This window comes from Mytilus edulis, chromosome 5 (assembly GCF_963676685.1).
Source record: "Mytilus edulis chromosome 5, xbMytEdul2.2, whole genome shotgun sequence".
In the NCBI taxonomy this organism is placed as follows: Eukaryota; Metazoa; Mollusca; class Bivalvia; order Mytilida; family Mytilidae; genus Mytilus; species Mytilus edulis.
The window spans coordinates 45,523,901-45,544,784 of record NC_092348.1 but is presented as its reverse complement, the minus strand read 5'-3'; the positions used below and the strand labels follow the sequence as shown (position 1 = coordinate 45,544,784).

At 32.4% G+C, this 20,884-nt stretch overlaps 1 protein-coding gene across 1 annotated transcript; it reads right to left on the bottom strand.

Moving 5' to 3' along the window:
• Positions 1-7,636: 7,636 nt before the first annotated feature.
• LOC139523798 (monomeric sarcosine oxidase-like) lies at positions 7,637-20,561 on the bottom strand. Its single transcript, XM_071318081.1, has 9 exons — positions 20,368-20,561; positions 13,931-14,000; positions 13,207-13,263; positions 12,175-12,306; positions 11,442-11,655; positions 9,865-10,031; positions 9,299-9,485; positions 8,729-8,862; positions 7,637-7,908 (listed from the first exon to the last, which is right to left on the bottom strand). The coding sequence occupies exons 1-9, from the start codon at positions 20,459-20,461 to the stop codon at positions 7,728-7,730; spliced, it is 1,236 nt and encodes a 411-aa protein (XP_071174182.1). The 5' UTR covers positions 20,462-20,561; the 3' UTR covers positions 7,637-7,727.
• Positions 20,562-20,884: the final 323 nt, after the last annotated feature.

The window sequence follows — 20,884 nt, the reverse complement described above, 5'->3', positions numbered from 1 at the left end:
TTCACAACTGCTTATAGTGTTTTACATACACAATGACATGATTTTGTATTTTTAAAGCTTATGTAGAAAATACTCAAAGCATCTTTTATTCAAATAATGAAAGCGATTAAACTTCTAAACACATTTAATTTGACTTACCAGAACACGATTATAAACTAAACAAGAAGCAGCCGCATTCTATTTAGTTCGTTTACATCCCGCTTTAAACAACCAAGTGTTTCTGAACAAGGTTACTTATTTCAATCTTGCCTACGATTTAGTCGCAAAGTAATGTTTTCATTTAAACATGATTACAAAAAGTAAAAAAGTTTGACTTCGTAAAAAACATATTTTAACCTCAATTACCTCGCATGTCTTCTTTTCTTACTTTAAATACCCCTTCTTTTATTATGGAAAATCATTCTCCTTCCTGATATTTACAATTAGCGATGTGCTATTTTAACATAGATTAACTAAATGATCGCTATTTGCAGATGGCAGATTTTTGGGCAACTGCAAATACTTCAATAGAAGGCTGTTCCATGAACAATAATTAATAATTGCATCTTAAAATTACAAAACAAATATTCTTTGACCTAAAACATATACAATTATCTATTTTTTTAGCATACAAATATCGATTCCCCAAGATATATTTTGCTTTTTGAATAATTTTTCATTTTTTTAGGATTTGTGATAAATTTCAATTTTTCGGGAAATTTTTAGCATCGAATCTCTTATTTTTTGTTTGATTTGGATGTTATGTATCATGTTCCATAAAGTTCATATGATCTTTTGGACTATTTTATGGTACAAGAATTAGAAAATGGCGTTTTATTTAGTAATCGCAAAAATTGGAATGTTTTTTCATGACCTTTGACCTTGATTTAACAAAAATTGCACCGTACGATTTTTTTACGACCGGGTTAAACAGAAAGTACAGATTAACAGCTTTCGAATGATATATTATACAGCCGTGTGTTAGGTGGGTGCATTAAAGTCGTTAACTAAGCGTCTTTTTGAAATAAGTCACTCGCCTATTAGTATTGCTATTCCAATATGTAAAGTTAAACACGTGATCAATGAATTATTGTTGGTCTTTTGTAGTTTAATTTCTTGACCTGACTGCATTGTTTCTCCCAAGTTTGACTTGGTTTAGGACCCATTTGAATTAGATCTTGACTTTAGCAGAATTATATAACTTTTTTTTTCTTTACGTCGGGCGCTAAAATTTAAAGTTCATCATACAATTGTTCGCACACTCTCGAGTTTTCATAAAAATCGTTTTGCATTAGAAAGCTGGTGATTGCCTCTACACACGTTTAATTGATCGTTGATATGTTCTGTTAATTTCGATGTATTGTTTTTATACTGTGGATTCACTTATTTTCGTGGATACCAATTTTCGTAGATTGAACAAACTTTCACTTCCTTGGACATTTGATTTAGTGGTTCAGACAAAATCTGCCCACAAATCTATGGAAAATATGTAATTCGTTGAAAATTAAATTCGTGGTACACCTGTACCAACGAAATTCACGAAAATTGGTATCCAATGAAAAATAATGAATCCCTATTAGTCTATTTAAACACATAAACCCTCTTTTGTAGATGCTAGATATATTGTTTTTTTTTGGTTTAAATTTGTATTTTTTTTTAAACTGTTATGCAGAGCTCATCCATATTTTAACTGTACGTAAATAATTGCTTGAATTGTAGTTCCTTTCAGTTCTACAGTGGAAATTTCACAAAACATGTCATTGAGTATTAGCAGCTTAAAAACATCCTTGCCTGTATAAGAGTACAAGTCACATCCAGTTTCTTATTAATAAATGTTTGATAAAACTTTGAATAAAAAATGTGATTGTGTTTGAATGACCTAATTAAAATGTTAACAATTAAGAAATAAAAATATCTCCACAAGAATTCAAGACTAATTTCCAACCGTCTAAATCAAGAGAATAATTTCTCAGGTTATTTATATTAACATAAAAAAACGAGTGCAATGTACTGATGTTACACCATTGTTCGTGTCTCTGTGTATTCTCGATTAATTATCGTCGTGCAGCTATTTCGACAGTACACCAAAACGCTATTTGAATAACTGATATCATCGCATTTCTTGATCATAGAAAATCCTTTCATTATTTCGAATTTATACCCGAGCATTAGATCTCATGTGCTTTAATATACACAATTTTCCTTTTCCTAATAATTTCAAATTCTTGTAATTGATTTGTATTGTTTATCACTTAAGTGTTAACAGTAAAACGAGAGGTAATCTGAACATTGGATTTTTTCTTGTTTAATGGTTACGTGGTAAGGATCGCGGTAAGCGTGGTGCGATCGTGGTCTAGTGGGACCGGGGCTTAACGTGGATATACGGAAACTGTTGATTCATTATCATTCATCCTTTGTTAGTCTTGTATTATTTTAATTTTAGTTTCTTGTGTACAATTTGGAAATTAGTATGGCGTTCATTATCACTGAACTAGTATATATTTGTTTAGGGGCCAGCTGAAGGACGCCTCCGGGTGCGGGAATTTCTCGCTACATTAAAGACCTGTTGGTGACCTTCTGCTGTTGTTTTTTTTTCTATGGTCGGGTTGTTGTCTCTTTGGCACATTCCCAATTTCCATTCTCAATTTTATCGAATGCCAGTTATTTGTGAATTTATTATGTACCGGGAAACTGCTAATTAAAATCTCAAATGAGTTGAGACTTTTTCATAGGTTTGTATGCAGACTTTGTTAAAACCACTTCAAATAACTTATAAGGGAAATCGATGAAATTTGTCGATGATAACAATGATAATAAATATTGCATTCGTTTCCTTTGTTTTTATGTCAACATGTAGCTGTTAGAAGTACTTTATTCTATCACTTACAACAATCTGATATACTTTTTGTAAATAGTATTAATTAAGTACTGCTTAAAGTATATTCTCAAATCTTTTTTATAGGTTTGTATGCAGACTTTGTTAAAACCACTTCAAATAACTTATAAGGGAAATCGATGAAATTTGTCGATGATAACAATAATAAATATTGCATTCGCTTCCTTTGTTTTTATGTCAACATGTAGCTGTTAGAAGTACTTTATTCTATCACTTACAGCAATCTGATATACTTTTTGTAAATAGTATTAATTAAGTACTGCTTAAAGTATATTCTCAAAATCAATCTTTCACCAATTTTTTTTTATCAACACATGTACATGTACGGAATCTGATGATTTACACAATAAACATTCAATGATATGTTTTATACATCAATAGTTAGTCTTGTTTATAAAATAAAACTCTCAATTTGATTTTATTGAAGAATGATATCCCTATTATTATCACTTGAACCATCTAAATTACTTAATAGTTTTGTATTGCAGTAATCATACTATCTAAAGATAGACAGCAAATAATTCGAGTTTGCTAGGATTTTATCGAACCTTTGAACAGATTAAAAAGGAAAGTATTTTAGTTAGAATAAATAAAGAATTCTTCACAATGAATGGCATTTGAAATACTAGACAAGAAATACAATAGATAGAATTAATCTGTTATTACATTTTACATTTATGAAAAGTCAACGTTTGGAGAATGCTGTTGTAGGAAACACAAATCTGATTGGATGTGCTGTGTTAGTTTGGTTGTAGGTGAAAATGTCAATAATTGCGGTACAGCAGTCACCATTACGTTATAATCTAAATCACTATAAAAAAAAACCAAATATGTCAACAAAGAAAAACAAAAATGCATAAAGACAAAGCTTTTGACCAAAAAAGAAAGACAAGAAAACAAAAAGCACAATAACACAATGAATGGATGTACAAGAACCGAGCCACGTCTAATAGATATTACAAAAAAAAAAAAAGACTAAACCGTAAACATAACAATTTCCAGACAAATAGAAAAACACTATAACACGTTAACATGATGATAAACAAGGTCGGCACTCAGAATCTATACTGCAAGACCATCATATATCATTTGTAAAGTTGATACGGAATTTTTATCAACGAGGTATTGGTTTATTCCGATGAACCTTTTTTTTTTAACTTCATGACATAACCTTGTTCATCAACTTTTTGCTCCGACACTGGTGACGTTTTAAAAAGTCTGAGTAGCAGCTGCACGCTCTTCAATACATAATAAGTTGGGAAATAAATATTCAATATGCTGGTGAAATCGGTATATTGCTACTAAGATGTGGGGAATTGGCAATTTCAAATTTAAATCATTTCGTTTGTCATGAATTTTTGTTCTTGGATGACCGCAAATGTCAAATTCGAGATTCAAGTCTACAAACCGAGACAGGCGAAGTCATGTGTGTTGTGTCTTTAATATTCTAGATCTGGTGGATGTAGATTGATGGAACATAGTCAGAAAAGTTTCGATTGTTAATAGAAAGAACATCAGCAATATCATGAATATATATGAATATGAAATTAAATCTGGCTTCTTTGATCTTCTTGTTTTTTTTTAAAAGAGTCTGAAGAAACTCTGACTCATTCAAAAATAAGTTGATGTCGGCAAGGAGAGGCGCACAGTTTGTTCCCATAGGAAAGCCGACAATTTGTTGAAAATGTCTACCTCCATGTTTAACAAGCATATTGTCAATAAGAATCTCCAGCATACTCATCACTTGTTTCTCTGTGTAGCATGCTTACCTTTTTGTTCTACAGAACATGCCCTACGGTATCCCCCCCCCCAAAAAAAAAAAATATTATAGCGTATTCTACCATTTTTTGAAAATTGAAAAAACGGACGAGAATTGTTTAAACTACAACAGTTTAGCGTGGAAAATTGCATTTAATTTAGCATATTTTTGCTTTTAACCGTTTGTTTTAAACTGGTCTAAAAGTATTTTCCGGTCAAAAGTGGATCCCGAGTTAAACAGTTAAATACCGATGAATCGATCAGGTTTCACATGATGTTTAACAAAATAATGTAGGCAAATCTAGACATAGATTTGTTTACTGTTGAAATGTGCAAAGGTTTATCGAGATTGAAAAAAGAAGGATATTTACTTTCTAAATTTATGTCATTTATGTATATGTCATTAATATCATTGATTGCATAATTGAAACTGGACAACTAAAATGGGGATAATATTTTCGTAAATATATATTTTTTTTTAATTGTTTATTATGGAATGCTTGTATTAATATAACAAGCTACAGCAAAATTTATATCAAACCGACGAAATGGACTTGAATATATCTGTCTTACGGCAAATTCATTTTTAAACAAATTAGTTTATGTATCAAGAACTTAAATTGAAGGATAGAATCGTTTAGAATTGTGAATATTTTGATTGACTAATACACGAAAGACTTAGATTTTTCGTATTTAATAAAGGGGGTCCAAACGTTTTTTTGTACAATCATCTTCTTAACTTACGGAAATGTTTTTTTTAACTGTATCATGTGTATGTAAATATTGAAAATGACATAGCCTTGTTCTTCAATTTCGTATGTGATAGGTGTCGGTTTAACTATTAAGACTCAAACTAACCAAAAATAGGAAAAAATTGGACTAAAATAAAAATTAAACGAATGACTCTATTCGGCAGCGTACATCAACGGAATGTAACGAATGGACTATTCGGTTACCTTGCACGTATATACGACAAAAACTTGTCTGTTCGTAACTCTCCGTGAACACGAAAATTACAGATAAGTGTCAGTGTTTTGATCGATTACATGCGGAGAATCAACTTCCATGTCAGCTATTGAACCAATTAACGAGTTATCGAAAGATGGGCGGTAACGCAGATGAAACCTTTGAAGTGACGACGATGTTGTTCCTTTCAATATTACTTCCATGATCGAATGGACAATTCCTTCGTCGAACATGCAGATGAGCCGTTGTTTGTATGGAATTTGGTGAAGCTAAGATGTCAAATGCAAACAAGGTAAATTCTCCAATTTACGTGTCAATGCTGTTCAATGCAATGTTCATTGACGCCATGAAGGACTTATGATTCGCCAAAATCTCATTCTTATCAAATGATAAATTTAAGTATGTGAGATTACCTGAGTGCTCATCAATTCTACATTTCTTTACCAGATACCCGTAGTCATGTAGTAGTACGATTCACATACACAGACCATAATGTTTGAAGCTTTGTCGGCAGGAACACAACACTTTATCGTGAAGAGATGATAGACATTTCACATTTTCTTTGTCTCTGAAATGGACTTTTGTCGATCATTCACTCAGTTTTTCAACTTATGAATTCGATGTTTTATCAAACACGTTCTATTAAAAATAGACTTCACCAACAAATCATGAAATATAAAGAAACATTCGGAAACGGTTTAAACCGAATTTATTAACACAACATTACATGTAGTAGAGATGCGCATGGACAATAAACAAATATATAATGTCTTTATTATAAAAAGAAATTAAACTCTTGAATTGGTAATTTGAGCTGTTGCTAGAAAGGGAATGTGGGGTTTAAAACTGCCTAGCGTAATAACTATAAGTCTGGTATATTTCACCCATTGATCTAGCTCTATTAAGTAAAATACATAGGAATGTAGGGTTCGCAATGCTCCTCACCTTCTCACTAGATTTTGACTGTTATATTCGAGCGTCATCAATGAGTCCTTTATAGACGAAATGTCCATTTGGAGAACAAAAAATAATTCTGGTATCGTTTTATTATAAACACCCGAGTTTGATATAGGATATTTAAATTGCAAAAGGAAATGAATGAATGGAGTCATTTTACCCCGTAAAGTTACCAACTTAACTGGTCTTAAGTTAACAAAAGGAACAATTTATGATTGTCGGCATAATAGACAGACTAGCATTTCCTTATCTCAATTTTCAAGGAACTATTGCAATGAAACATTGAAATAAATCATGTATGATTTGCTTGAAGAAATCCGGAGTGTTCATAGACACATACTATTATAACTAGGTCACAATGTGTTTATCGGATTAATTTACCAGATTTTTAATTTATGATATATAATTTTATATATGTGATAGAAATGCATTCCTGTTGTTAAGTCATGTATATTTGTAAAAGGTTTACATATCTAATTAGTGATTTTCCAAAAGCCCCACCAATATTGAAGGTGAGCTTAACATGTTTAAAAAAAGGTTTTTTTTATATTTTACAAAAGCAGTAAAACATGTAAAACGGCTACTGATTTTACAATTTGCTACAGATTTCAAAGATTTTACAAAATCCCTTCTTTCACAAATAAAATGTATAAATATACGCTCGGGATGACCGTAAGTTACACTAAATTGTCATGTTATAAACATTTACGTCTTCATGACAAAATATAGTTTGTAGCTGTATCAAATAATTGTAAAGAAAGATTGAATTCTTAAACTGCATTGACAGTTTGTTTTAATTCGGTTGGATACACATGATACACATTTACATATTCATTTATAACTACAAAGACAATTATCGTTGGTATGTTTACATTTTAGTTTATAACTTTACTGAAATTAGAATGTTCGGTTAGTCTTTGAAATTTTTGCGGGGTTGCAGAGTTTAATTTCGGTTCCAAATATCATCAGTGACAATACATGGTTTGTTTAAGGCTTGTTGTTTGTTATAGGTTATGCCGTTTATGCTTTTACAAATGTTGAATGCACCAATCACTAAAATCAAAACGTCATTGAACCTTCTTTCTTGTATCCTTTTATTTAAATTATTGTTTAGAAAAAATTGTAAAGTTCAATTATATTTCATTATTCATCGAATACACAGTTCAAACTATTACAGTTTCGAAGCTGAGCTCTGCTTCGTCGGAACTTTTCCTCCAGTGCCCATGTATAATGTTGGTGTCCAGTCAGGGTTTGTGATCGCTTCTCTGTCTATATTAAACTTCGAAATATCATACTTGGTTTTGCCATCTATTGCCATTTCACTTAGTTTTTTTCCTAAAAGACTGGCAAATCTGAAAAAAAAATTAAATAATATGAAGTGTACACTTTCCATATGTTTCGTCCATATCATGTAGGCAATTAAATAAACGAAAGACAAATGGAACACAAATTATAAAAACATATTGGACAGTACAGTAACAACATCAATCATCAATTATTGACTTCCTTCAAAACAAACTGTACACATACAACAACAAAACAATAACAAAAAGCACGGATGATTCAGATAAACTGGCACTAGCGCAACATGTTTTACTAGTAATGTTTTGTTTTATTTTCATGTGCAGAAACCTCATCCTATTTGAGGATATGTAGTAAGAGTAAAAGCAAAATTAAAAAAACAAACGAAATCACAGTTCGTTGGTGACCTTCTGCTGTTATCTTCGCTATGGTCGGGTTATTGTCTCCTTGACACATTCCCCATTTCCATTTTCAATTTTATACATATATATACAAGGATGATATGTTTAGTTTTCACTATTACATGTATGGTGTTGACTGTTGTCATTTCCTACAGTCTTGTGGTATTTGTGCTATTGAGTAAATACAAATTTTTCTATAGTATTTCTTCAATTTATTAGATGATTATTGTATGTTGACGGCTTATAGTTCAATCATCATGGGAGACCATCATGTGACTTTGTGGGGCCTGTTTCATTTATCTCTCGTCATATTCTTGATATTAATATTACTTCGCAGTATCTTTTTTTTTTAATTCGCTATGTGATGTTATTATGACGGAAAATAATTAATGATTTTTTTCTCGCATAAATGGTCCTATTTTCCTACTTATTCTAATAATTCTACATAATCACATAGTATACCACGTACTTAAACGCATGACCAGCTCCACAACAGACGATCACATTATCCCATCCATTCTTAGAACAATCATCCACAACAAAATGACGGTCCGGTGTCATTGTGTAGAGACAAGTCTTAGTATACATTATAGGTCCTAGGGACTAAAAATATTTATTCATTTGTAAAGAGGAGAAAAAAAAATATACATTGAATATAAATAGATTCTTATTTTCGAGTCTTAAATATACATGATTGCATGTACTTATTATACAACATGTACAATGTGTTATACTATATTTTTTTTAGAACATACTGTGCAATAGCTATTTCAAATGTCTAATCTTTTGATTAACAATAAGTTTTGGTTGTTTTTCTTTATTTGTTTTTCTTCGGTCTTTTTTCGGGTGCTATTATTTTCTTTTCTGGTTTCTTTTCTTATCAGATTTGTCTATACTGTCATTTTGGTCTCTTGTGGTGAGTGGTCTTATTGACAATCTTACGACATCTTCTTTTTTTTTTATAGTATCATTTTTTACATTCGATAAAAGGATAGAAATCATGTGTTTGACGGTTTGTCTGATATATAAACAATATTACCCTTGGTATTGTTCTCTCCAGATGTTTTATACAAGCTTGTTCTCTTGTCTTGTCTGGTTCATAATTCCGTGTGTCAACGGAAACAACTGGTCCACCAGCGTCTATCCCAATTTTGCTACCTGAATTACCATGCATTGGCATCCCATAAAAGTCGTATTTAGGTGAGTGATAAATCCATATCGGGTACCTTCAAATAAATGAGAAATAAAGGATGAAAGGATATAAATGGCACGGATTGTGCCCAAGTTAAGATACACAAAACATAAATTGTGAGAGCAACATTTTAAAGATATCAAACAAAAGGATAAATTTCACATGTATGCAATTTTTTTGTAAGTAAAGTATTCAGCAATTGTTGTTTAATCTACAATAAGAACTCAACTAACGTATATACTTTATAATGTTTATTTGTACTGGGTACATGTACCTCGTATACTACATTGACTACGCTCTGAAATCATACGGACACAGTATAACCAGTCCACATAAAGACCAATAGATTGCAGTGCGATCTCGGAATATTAAATGTTCTCTTATATTCAAAATTGATTATAATTTCAACCTACTTTGCCTTTGTAAAATCTTTTACGTTTGGTGTAGCAAAATATGTGACTTGTTCTTGAGTAACATAAACGGGTACATGGACACCAATAGATCCAAGAACATGGTTTATCCAAGCACCAGCAGTGACTATTAGACGACGACACTGAAATACCCCTTTTGGTGTGTGTACCTGGAAAGGATAAGTGATATATTTGACAAATTATCTAAACCAATGCGAATTACACAACACAAGACGACTTGCTTTATTTCTATTTGTTTTTTCTATAATCAAATATTATAAGATAAAATTGTACACTGTTGAAATACTTCAAACTAACATTCTTATTGGCAACCCTACCATCATGACTATATAAAGTAGAAACTTACATGTATCTTTACATATTTGCCCTATATTTATATGTTTAATGGGGCTCGCGGGAGTAAATCATTTTTTTTTCCTAATATAAGATTTCGCTATATTTTTTTTTTATAAATGAACTCTATCATAATAATAAAATTATCCTTAATAGAAGAATGAATTAAAAAATGGGGTCACCGTTCATTTAAGCTCACAATGTGCCACCGAAAGAAGCATACATTTTTGTTAATGTCCTTTTTTTCTGTTGAACTAATAGGAGAAATAGAGCTAATATCGAAACAAAAACAAAAAAGACCTAAATTACAGAAATCGCTAAACTTTTACAAATATTTAGTTTATGTACAGCTTATTTGAAAACAATAATAAAAAGTATAGATCACCGATGAGTTAAAAAAGCTATTTCAATTTTAAAGCCAAAAAATGGCATTTTTGCACCAAAGGAAGATAATTTGGAGCTTTTTTTTTAATGATATAAACATTTTAAAAGTCATCTGGGCCAAACCGAATCGATATTTCTGGTTGAATGTGGTACCATGTCATACAGTTATATCTAATAGTGTAATAAATCAAATTTATAATGCAAGAAAAAACAAATGTTTATTTTTTGGCCGAAATTTTTGTACCCGCAATTCTCCTTAAATTGTCAAATATATGTCATCAATATGATTTTCGTTTCCTTCTTAAACAAAATGTCCGAATGCTTCTAGTGAGTCCAAAAAGTTCGTATCTTTTAATAAAATATAAATTACTACTGATTATTAAAAATTATTTTTACAAACAAGTATGTTTTTTAATACATTGAAACATTTTCTTTAAAGTTAACATCTATATTTATAGGTTTTCAATTCCACTTCTTATATTTTAAGTAGACTTAAACTGAGTTTAATTGTTATTACTGTTGCCTGTATTTAAACTGAGTTGCACCTAAAATGGAATAAAGATACTTCTCTTATACATGTATATAGTAAAGACGCTGAGACTTATTGGACCAATTAGATTTTGAAACAAAAATAATTAGTTGGTTCTCCTACCAAATTGTATGATTCAGTAGATTAATGTTATCTTATTGATGCTGCATTAACGCAAATATCTCAATAATACAGTTACTTGATCAGAAGGAAAAAAAACATTAGCAACCCCGCCCCCTAAAAACAATAACATTTAATTATATTTTTTATTAAGACAACTCGCTTACTGCAAATGTTATCATCATCAACATACCAGTACTCTTCCAATAGGCAACTTTTCAATTTTCTGGACAGGACAGTGTTCTAAAACAGTAGCTCCATTGGCTCTAGCAAGCTGAATATGAACAGAGTTTGCAAGAGCTGCATCTACGAGTCCAGCTATTGGTTGATAAATTGTGTCGTAAGTATCATCTATTTCAAACTGTGGAAATTTAGCTCTGAGCTGGCTTCCCGTTAGTCTTTCAAAACTGACAAAATATAGATTAAATAGATATGCTTAAAAAAATCTCATCATATACATCATATAGCAATTTTTTGTCTCAGACACTTGGTTATTTGATTGCATTTGTTACTTGGAGTTTAACACCACTTTCAGCACTGTTGTGTTATTTCTTTGCTTGTCCGAACCACCGACCTTCGATGGAAACACTGATAATCCTAACCTATTGATATTAGAATAGAGCAAATCTGCAACCGGCAGGATTCGAACTCACTAACTCAGTGCGCACAGTCCAGAGATACAGTAATGCATTACTTAAACTCGGCCATCCAGCCTTCGGGAAAATAAATACATGTATTGGGTAGTGTCTTTGCACAGAGGTTCTTAGTCTTCTTTTATATGATTATAACAACGAACATGTTTATGTAACTAAGGTATCAAAAGTAAGATAAAGGTTCGATACTCTCTCCACTTGCGCACACTTGAATTATTTGCATATCTAGAAAAAAAAATTATATTAAACAATTACTTGTAACGTTAAAAATACCTGATATTATTTTCGGTCATTGCTTTAGCATAAGCGTCGATGACGTGAGACATTTCGTCTTTTCTGGTAAATTGCACTCCTCCTGTGTTATACACTAACTGTAGACCGGATTCCTTCTCTACTGCTTCCCATCTTTGTAAATTAAAAGCAAGTAGATAAATGAAATGAGAAAAGATTGACACCCCCCCCCCCAAAAAAAAAAAATACAAAAAAGTACGTGGTTTTCTTCTATACCTATCGCTTCCTGGAAATAATGGTCCAGAGTTTAAACCGTGTTGTTGAGTGAACATTTTCTATTACATTGACATTATATACGAGCGTCTTGATAGGGGTTTTAGAAAAGAGGATAACGGATCTTTACTACAGAAAGCTGGGCCAAAAGATATACAATAGATAAAACAAAAGAATAGTGCAGAGGCTAAAAGAGAGAGATAATATTCGGGGGAAAGGGGTAGAGTAAGAGACCATAACAATTGAGAAATTCTTACCTAACGATAACTAAAAAATTTAAAAAATCCATGATACATATATAAAAACACATGTTACTCCTATGAAAAAAAATATAACCCGATGGAACAACAACTACGTATTCTATACTTAAACAAACAAAAAAAAAGAATAGAAAAAGTAAGGACCCAGTCCAGGCCCGCTTATGATTCATCAAACAAACCGATGTGTATCAATATATATTAAAAAGAAATAGAATGTACTCCATTTCCCTTTTTGACAGCTTAGGGAACGACCATTTCAATTCCAGGGGTGAAAGGGGGATAGTGTTTATTTTCCAATTCTGATCAAGCAGATGACAAAAAAAATATAAAAAATATTATGATTACAATTCCCCCCCCCCTCCCCCCGTACATTTTACTGTAAAAAAATAGTCTAAATAATCGCGTCAAGAAACTAAATAAATGTGTAACTAAGAATCCCCCTCCCGCCCCTCTCTCTTTAAAGTTAAACGGTTGCTCTATTACTCATATTAACATGCATGCTTATTTTGCGCATACCAATTATGTGTTATAAAATACTTACGCTGTGTAGGTATCTGGTGTAAGTTTAGTATATCTGTTATCGTGGTAAGCTAATCGTCTGTAAGTAAAGATAAAAAAAAAATTGCATTGCGCATCATTGTATCAAACTATACATATTAATGATTAATAGAATTTAGTTTTTACGCACCACATGTATAAAGGGTTTTGATTTACTTTTCAAAAGTATACTTAAGATCTAAGACACTCACAAATCAAACTATATGACAATTACACTCTGTGCAATATTAGTTCAAGATTGATTTCATTAACAATGTCAGAGTTCTTATCTAATATGATGAAATTTTCTATAATTTTCCTTTTCGTTTTAACGCAATTCAAATGCCTATTAAAACAGTTATCCGTTGAATATTAGTTTTAATATAAAGTGTGTGCTTACAATATTTCCTATGGCACAAAAAAAATACCAAAGAACGAATAACTAAAGCATTCAATCAAATGAAAAACGCGTGAAGTTGCTGTTTGTCATACTTAGTTTTAGCTTTAATCAGCTCGTAAGTTTCCCCTTTTTTCTTTTCTCATTTTGTCTTCCTGACCGTTTATGGTTAAATATACGGAATGAAGTTTGCCTATAGTTGATGGCCGTACTAAGACCTATGGTGACTTATATTTACATCCTTCGGTCTCTGGTAATATATGTGTCTCATTGACAATCATACCATATCTCCTTATATGTATAAAGAAAACCTTCACAATAGTATATTTACATGATCCTTGAGTGATCCTGTGAACCTCCATTATGGTGTCCAAGTTCAAACTGTTCGAGACCGAGAACATCTGTTAAAATCATGCAATAGTTATAAATTTGGTGACTTTTTTGAACGAAATAATCCCATCGAACTAGAGATAAAGGATACTACAGATACAGCTAAGTCTGCATCACATTTACTTACATCTAGAAATTGACAATGAGGGTCGGTTGAAAACAAAACTTTACAACAAAACAGATGATTTCAGCTTCCCAATTGTGAACTTTTCATTTCTATGTAGCAACATTCCAGCAGCGCCTGCATACGAAGTATATATCTCCCAATTGATATGATATTCCTGGGCTTGTATTTACTATCATGATTTCCTTAATAGAGGATTGCTACTCACAAGAAAGCTATTAAAACAAGAGTTCCAAATGGTGAAGTTCAAATCATCCTTTCGTAAATTGCACGGACGCCATGGAATGACTGTTGTCGGATATGTTCCTTATGTCGAAACTAGAATACCCTTCCCTTTTCACGAATGTAGCCTACCGAATTAGACTATTTACCGGATTTGTAATAACATAAGCAACACGACGGGTGCCACATGTGGAGGGATCTGCTTACCCGTCTGGAACACCTGATATATCCCCTAGTTTTTGGTGGGGTTCGTGTTGCTTAGTGATTAGTTTTCTATGTTGTGTCTTCTGTACTATTATTTGTCTGGTTTTATTTTTATTTTTAGCCATGGCGTTGTCAGTATATTATCTGTCTATGAGTCTGACTCTCACTCTGGTATCTTTCGTCCCTCTTTTATAAAAGTAATCAATAATCTCATGTTTTTGTACAGTGTGAGTAACAACGCTGGTACATGTTCGCTTCTAATTACATTTGCTGGTGTATGTAACCTATGCGAGTGCTGGATCCAAGAGGATGATGAGGGCGTATTCCCCTCTGTATCGCCAAATAAAAGTTCCCTTTTTAGGGTTTTTGCATCGGAAATAAACACATTTATTATAAAACAAGTTGTTGGCATGACATGGGTAATGTTCTTCTCATATATTTAATGATTGTACAACACTAAACCCCAAACGGGAGGGATTGTGCTTGATATTCAAATGATGAAGACATACATTTTGTAATCTTTCAATCAGTTAAATTGATGTATGGAGCTAGCATGTCAGTAACTGCTACTAGTCTTTTATTATCTATGTATCGTTGTCATTTTGTTTAGTTTCTTTCGTTACCTATTTATGGAATCTTTTTAGCATTAAAATCGTCAACATAAAAAATTGCATCTTTCAAGTCGGCAGGTTTTATTGACATTTCTTGAATTACACCCTTAAAATCATGCATCCACCCCTGATATATCACTAGACAAGTTTATTGCATCAATCAGTACACATCAATCAGTTTAGTAAAAACACGTCATTAACAGTCAGAGAAAAACATGATCTTGTGCAAGGCCAATATACAGGTATCGACAGATTGTAGAACCATGCATGTGCATATGTATATACAAATCATTTTTGATATTGACATGAATTGTTTTTCAGATGTAAACATATTGGTCCTAATTGATATTACACCGTAGTAGAGTAACATAGTTTTACTGGAGACAAAAAGAAATATATTTACTATAATAGGGTTTACACGGTTCATACAAATATCTTTGCATTGCAGGTGATGAGATATCTTTGTTGTGATTTAAATTGCTGTCTTTCTCGAATTCGTGGTGCACAAAACCTTTGGCGAATCTCCTCTGTTAAAAATCTGAAACGGATTTATTCGTCAAACACTATAAGTGTTATCCGTCTAAAGTAATTTGCTTGGTTTGCCTTTATCAGAATCGCTCTAATAACAAAAATGAAAGCCAAGAATGTACAAGTACCAAAACATGCGATATTCATCTGAGGTAAACTTTTCCTGAGGGAGTAAGAACCTTGCTCGCCATGTGCATAGTGCAAAAAATGCATTCATATTAAAGGAAGAGAACAACTTTGCAATACTACTGTCACTATAGATAACATGTTAAATGTCATTAAGTTCGCCCGACATGACGGGTTTTTCATTGTTACTGTCAGTCACAAAATGAGAGCACGTTTGACACAGTAGAAATGTATCCTTGCATCAAAATATATACACGAATATCTCACAAACAGTGTAGTTGTTACAAGGGTTCGTTTTAATGTGACAAGCTTAAGAGTTCTCGTTAACGTCAATTTTCAACACAATTAGTGATTGCATATTCTATGCGATAAGAAGATGTGTACAGCCCGAACATGTCAAATTGTCGACTGGATAAGTCCAAGGAGCATTATATTTGTTATACATAGTCAAGCCTTGGGGTTCCTATATGGAAGGTATATGATGGCTAGATCGATATATTCGTTACATGCAATTATGTGACATTCACCATTACAAGTTTGTCATACACATAGTGTGATATGCATGTATATACTTAATATAAAAAAGAAGATGTGATATGATTGCCAATGAGACAACTCTCCACAAGAGACCAAAATGACACAGAAATTAACAACTATAGGTCACTGTACGGCTTCAACAATGAGCCATCATATAACGCATAGTATGCTATAAAAGGGCCTGAAATGATAATGTTAAACAATTCAAAGGAGAAAACTAACGGCCTTATTTATATAAAAAATGAACGAAAAACAAATATGCTACACATAAACAAACGACAACCACTGAATTACATGCTCCTGACTTGGGTCAGGCACATCGTACATAATGTGGCGGGGTTAAACATGATAGCGGGATCCCAACCCACCCCTTACCTGGGACAGTGGTATAACAGAATAACATTAGAATGAACTATACAAATCAGTTGAAAAAAGGTTTTACTCATCAGATTGATAAAAATACAAGTGAACGTGGCTGGGTACATGTAAAATACCAACAACAAAAAGACATTATATGAGAGTACTCGCAGTTAACAGCTAGTTCAAAGCCACTAACAACTGATAAAAAAATCATGCATCTATAAGACTAAATTATAAATCCTTACACCTCCAACATCCAATGGATTTAGTGTAAAGACGTCATAGACAGTCAGAGAAAAACATAACCTTGTGCAATGCCAAGTTAATGAATGTTTATAAGTGTCTATATAAGATGCTTAAAGAACTTGTGTGCTACATGTTTACATACTGATATAACCTTTTGATTTATATGTTTAATGCATGACTTGATATGTATGTTTTGTTTTATTGTTGCTCCGTCGGTTTTATACGGAAGCCGATAAGGGCCATTACAATTTTTGTTCATGTCGTACTTACGACTTAGCATCTCGTAATAACGACATCACTATGTCGTAATTTCGACATAACATGTCGTTATTACGACATAACATGTCGTTATTACGACATCGCTATGTCGTAATTACGACATCACTATGTTTTAATAACGACATCGATCGCTATATATATATCAGAGAATATGTATCATGATTGCAAAGAGACTAAATGACACATAAAATCAAATTAACAGCTATAGGTCATCATAATCATAATGCCTCCAATAATGAGAAAAGCCCCCGCATAGTCAGCTATAAAAGAGGGATAGAAGAGGGAGAGTCCCCGAAATGACAGATATTTAACAATTTAATTCAAACGAGAAAAATATCGGTTTAAATAATTTAAAGACCGAAAACAAACAAATATGTAACACAGCAACAAACGACAACCACTGAACTCCAGACTTCTGACCTCTATGTGAAAATAACAACAACCTTATAGTTTAACCTTTTACTTTTTGAAGAGATAGGGAATTCAAAATGGTCGTCAATAAAGGCAAAGTTTGTAACGAAAACAAATTCATCTTTTTTTTTTAGAGAGAATAATGAACACTATAAGCAATTAAGCCTAATTAAAGTTATTTACTTGCACCCCAAGGCTTGCACATAAGAGGAATTTATTTTACAATCAAGTCAAATGAGACCCAGTTGAATACGGGGGCAATTCAAGCTCCTTGGAGCCTCTAATTATGTTTGGCATGTACAGATTTTTGTAAATAATGAAGTCCTCCATTTCCATTGCAGGTTCTGAATAAGACGAATTTTAAGCTTTTCCCAATGAATACTAATATGTTAAGCTTTGACTCATAGTGCTCAGACCCACGGACCTCTGTACCTTCATTTGTACACAATTGAATCTTAATGTACTACTGAGAATTGATGCAAATTATAACTGCATTGCTATTGTTGGTTCTTAATGAGTTTCTTCAAGCGTCCTCCCCTTTGAAACCTTATTAAAACTTTGAACCCCAAGTTCTTTTAACCACTGTTCCCCAGGACAAATATACCTACAAACTTAGGGGGAAGGTTTGGATCCCGCTAGCATGTTCAATCCCGCCACATTCTTTATGTATGTGTCTTTCCCAATTCTTTAACTCAGTGGTTGTCTTTTGTTGATGTGTAACATATTTGTTAATTGTTTATTTTTGTACATAAAATAGGCCGTTAGTTTTTCTCGTTTGAATTGTGTTTCATTTGTCATTTTGGGGCCTTTTATAGCTGATTATGCGGTATCGGCTGTGATCATTGTTGAAGGTCGTATGGTGACCTATAATTGTCAATGTCTGTGTCATTTGGTTTCTTGTTGAGATATGTCCCGTTGGAAATCATACCACATCTTTTTTTTTGTATTTACTCCTTATTATATAAGGATCATCCATTCTCTAAGATTGGTTCAATATGGCCTGATAGTTCTTATATAAAGAAGATTTTCAAAGCTTTTTCCATTGGAGCCTGCGTTAAACTTTGGACCCCTAATACTCGAGCCTAATGGATCCCCTGACCTTCGCCTAGCATCCTAAGAAGTTGTGTCTAGTACCCGAAGTGGTATGCGAGCGATTGCTATCGCTTGTTGTCCGTCGTCGTCTGTCGTAAGTGTATTTTTAAATATCCTTTGAAACTACTGTGCAAAATTCTTTCAAAGGTAGTTTGATTTTTTCTTATAGAATGCTTCCTTTATAAAAGGCGTGCGTCGATTTTTGACCCCTTAAAAGCACAGCCGCTGTTACTAACTTGAAAAATAGGATATAATGGGCACTCATTAGTTTTTTGATAATATCTTGAAAACCGTTACATTAATCCCAAAACTGTCGAGGGTTCATCATGACAAAAATTTAGTTTAGTTTAAACATATTTAATTATAGAGGATTGGGAAACAAGTTTTGCAACTTATATTAATCCCTTTCCACTTTGCGGGTGCGAGTGCTGCCTTGTAGCGGCATTACAAAAATGGACCTATGCCGAAAATATAAGAATAATCAGTTTAAACCATATCCGAGTTGTGTCCTCTAAAACATTTTTTTGGGTTGCTACATGTATTTGTCATCACTTGTCGTCCGTCGATTATGACCGGCAACCAACAATATGGAGACTGATACTTAGTAAAGGCAATACTAGTAGAATGAATAGAAATAAAAGTAAACGGTAACTACAGACGATGACGGACGACAAGCAATTGCAAAATCACACATTACCCATCTAGTACTAAACACATCTTCTTGCTACATACATGCCAAATATAATAGAGGATCCAAGGAGCCTCAATTGATCACCATTTATATGGTCCTATTCGACTTGATTATGAAATAAAGTTATATCATGTGCAGACATACAATGTATAGCGTAACTAACTTTAATATCAATCAAGTTTGATTGAATTCAGAGTTTATCATTCTGAAAAAGAAAATGAATATGTTTACAATAGGACTTTGATACAAACTTTGTCCTCACTGTCGGCCATATTTAACTTCGGATCATATCAAACGCAACAACTCTTTTTAAAGACATGGGATACTAGGTACACAATATATGTTTATACTAATTTTAAACTCAGTCATTTTAGTGTTCTTGAGAAGAATATTTAAAAAAAATTTTAAGGTCCCTCGGCTCTCATGTGTTTTAACCAATTTGAAACTACTTGAATATGACCTTATAGTGCACACGTATATCAAGTTTGATTCAATTTTGATAATTGGTTCTTAAAACAAAGATGAAAATGTTGTTTCCGATATTGTTTCAATGCTCAGAAAGTTACAAGGCTAAGGTTGTTATAATGATATATCGATGTCGTTATTTCGACATAACATGTCGTTATTACGACATAGTGATGTCGTAATTTCCACATAATATATCGTTATAACGACATTATGATGTCGTATCTAAGACATGTTATGTCGAAATAACGACATAGCGATGTCGAAATTACGACATAGCGATGTCGTGATAACGAAATGTTATGTCCGACATAATTTTTTTTAATGTCCCTTATCGGCTTCCGTAGTTTTAAAAGCTTTCCATAGCTTATGTTTATACTTGTATTGCATATAAACCGACTTTAAGTTAAACTTTATGTCTTATGGCTTTATGTCTATCACTGGAATTGAAAATACATAGAAAACCACAAGCGTATACGTACCTATACCGGCTTTTTTCGAGAGCCAATATAATGTCCCACTACCAACTCCCCCACAGCCGACAACAATGTACTCAAAATACCTTCTTCCGTCCATAATGTTGTTTCTATAATTTACTTATACAGACCTCACGAGATTAATAAACCTGACATACTTATTTTAAGATAAAATTGTCAAGGTTAAATAAAACTATACCTGTACAAAACCATTCGTTCGTTTCAATGAATATACTGAATTATAATGAAAACACACTAGATAAAACTAGATAATTAAGGACACCAGATTTGAATATGTATGCACACTGTTTATATTTGTTAGAAACTACGTTATTGGATTGGAAAAAAATGTCTCAATGGTACTAACTTTTCAGAATTGAATTTTTTTTAAAACAAAACTTTCATTAATCCTAAACACTAAAAAACGTAATTTTGAAGAACCTTTTCCATAAAAGAGTTAATTTTGAACTGAAAACTTGAAAATCATTTCATATACAGTTGGAATGACCGTCCTTCTTTACTA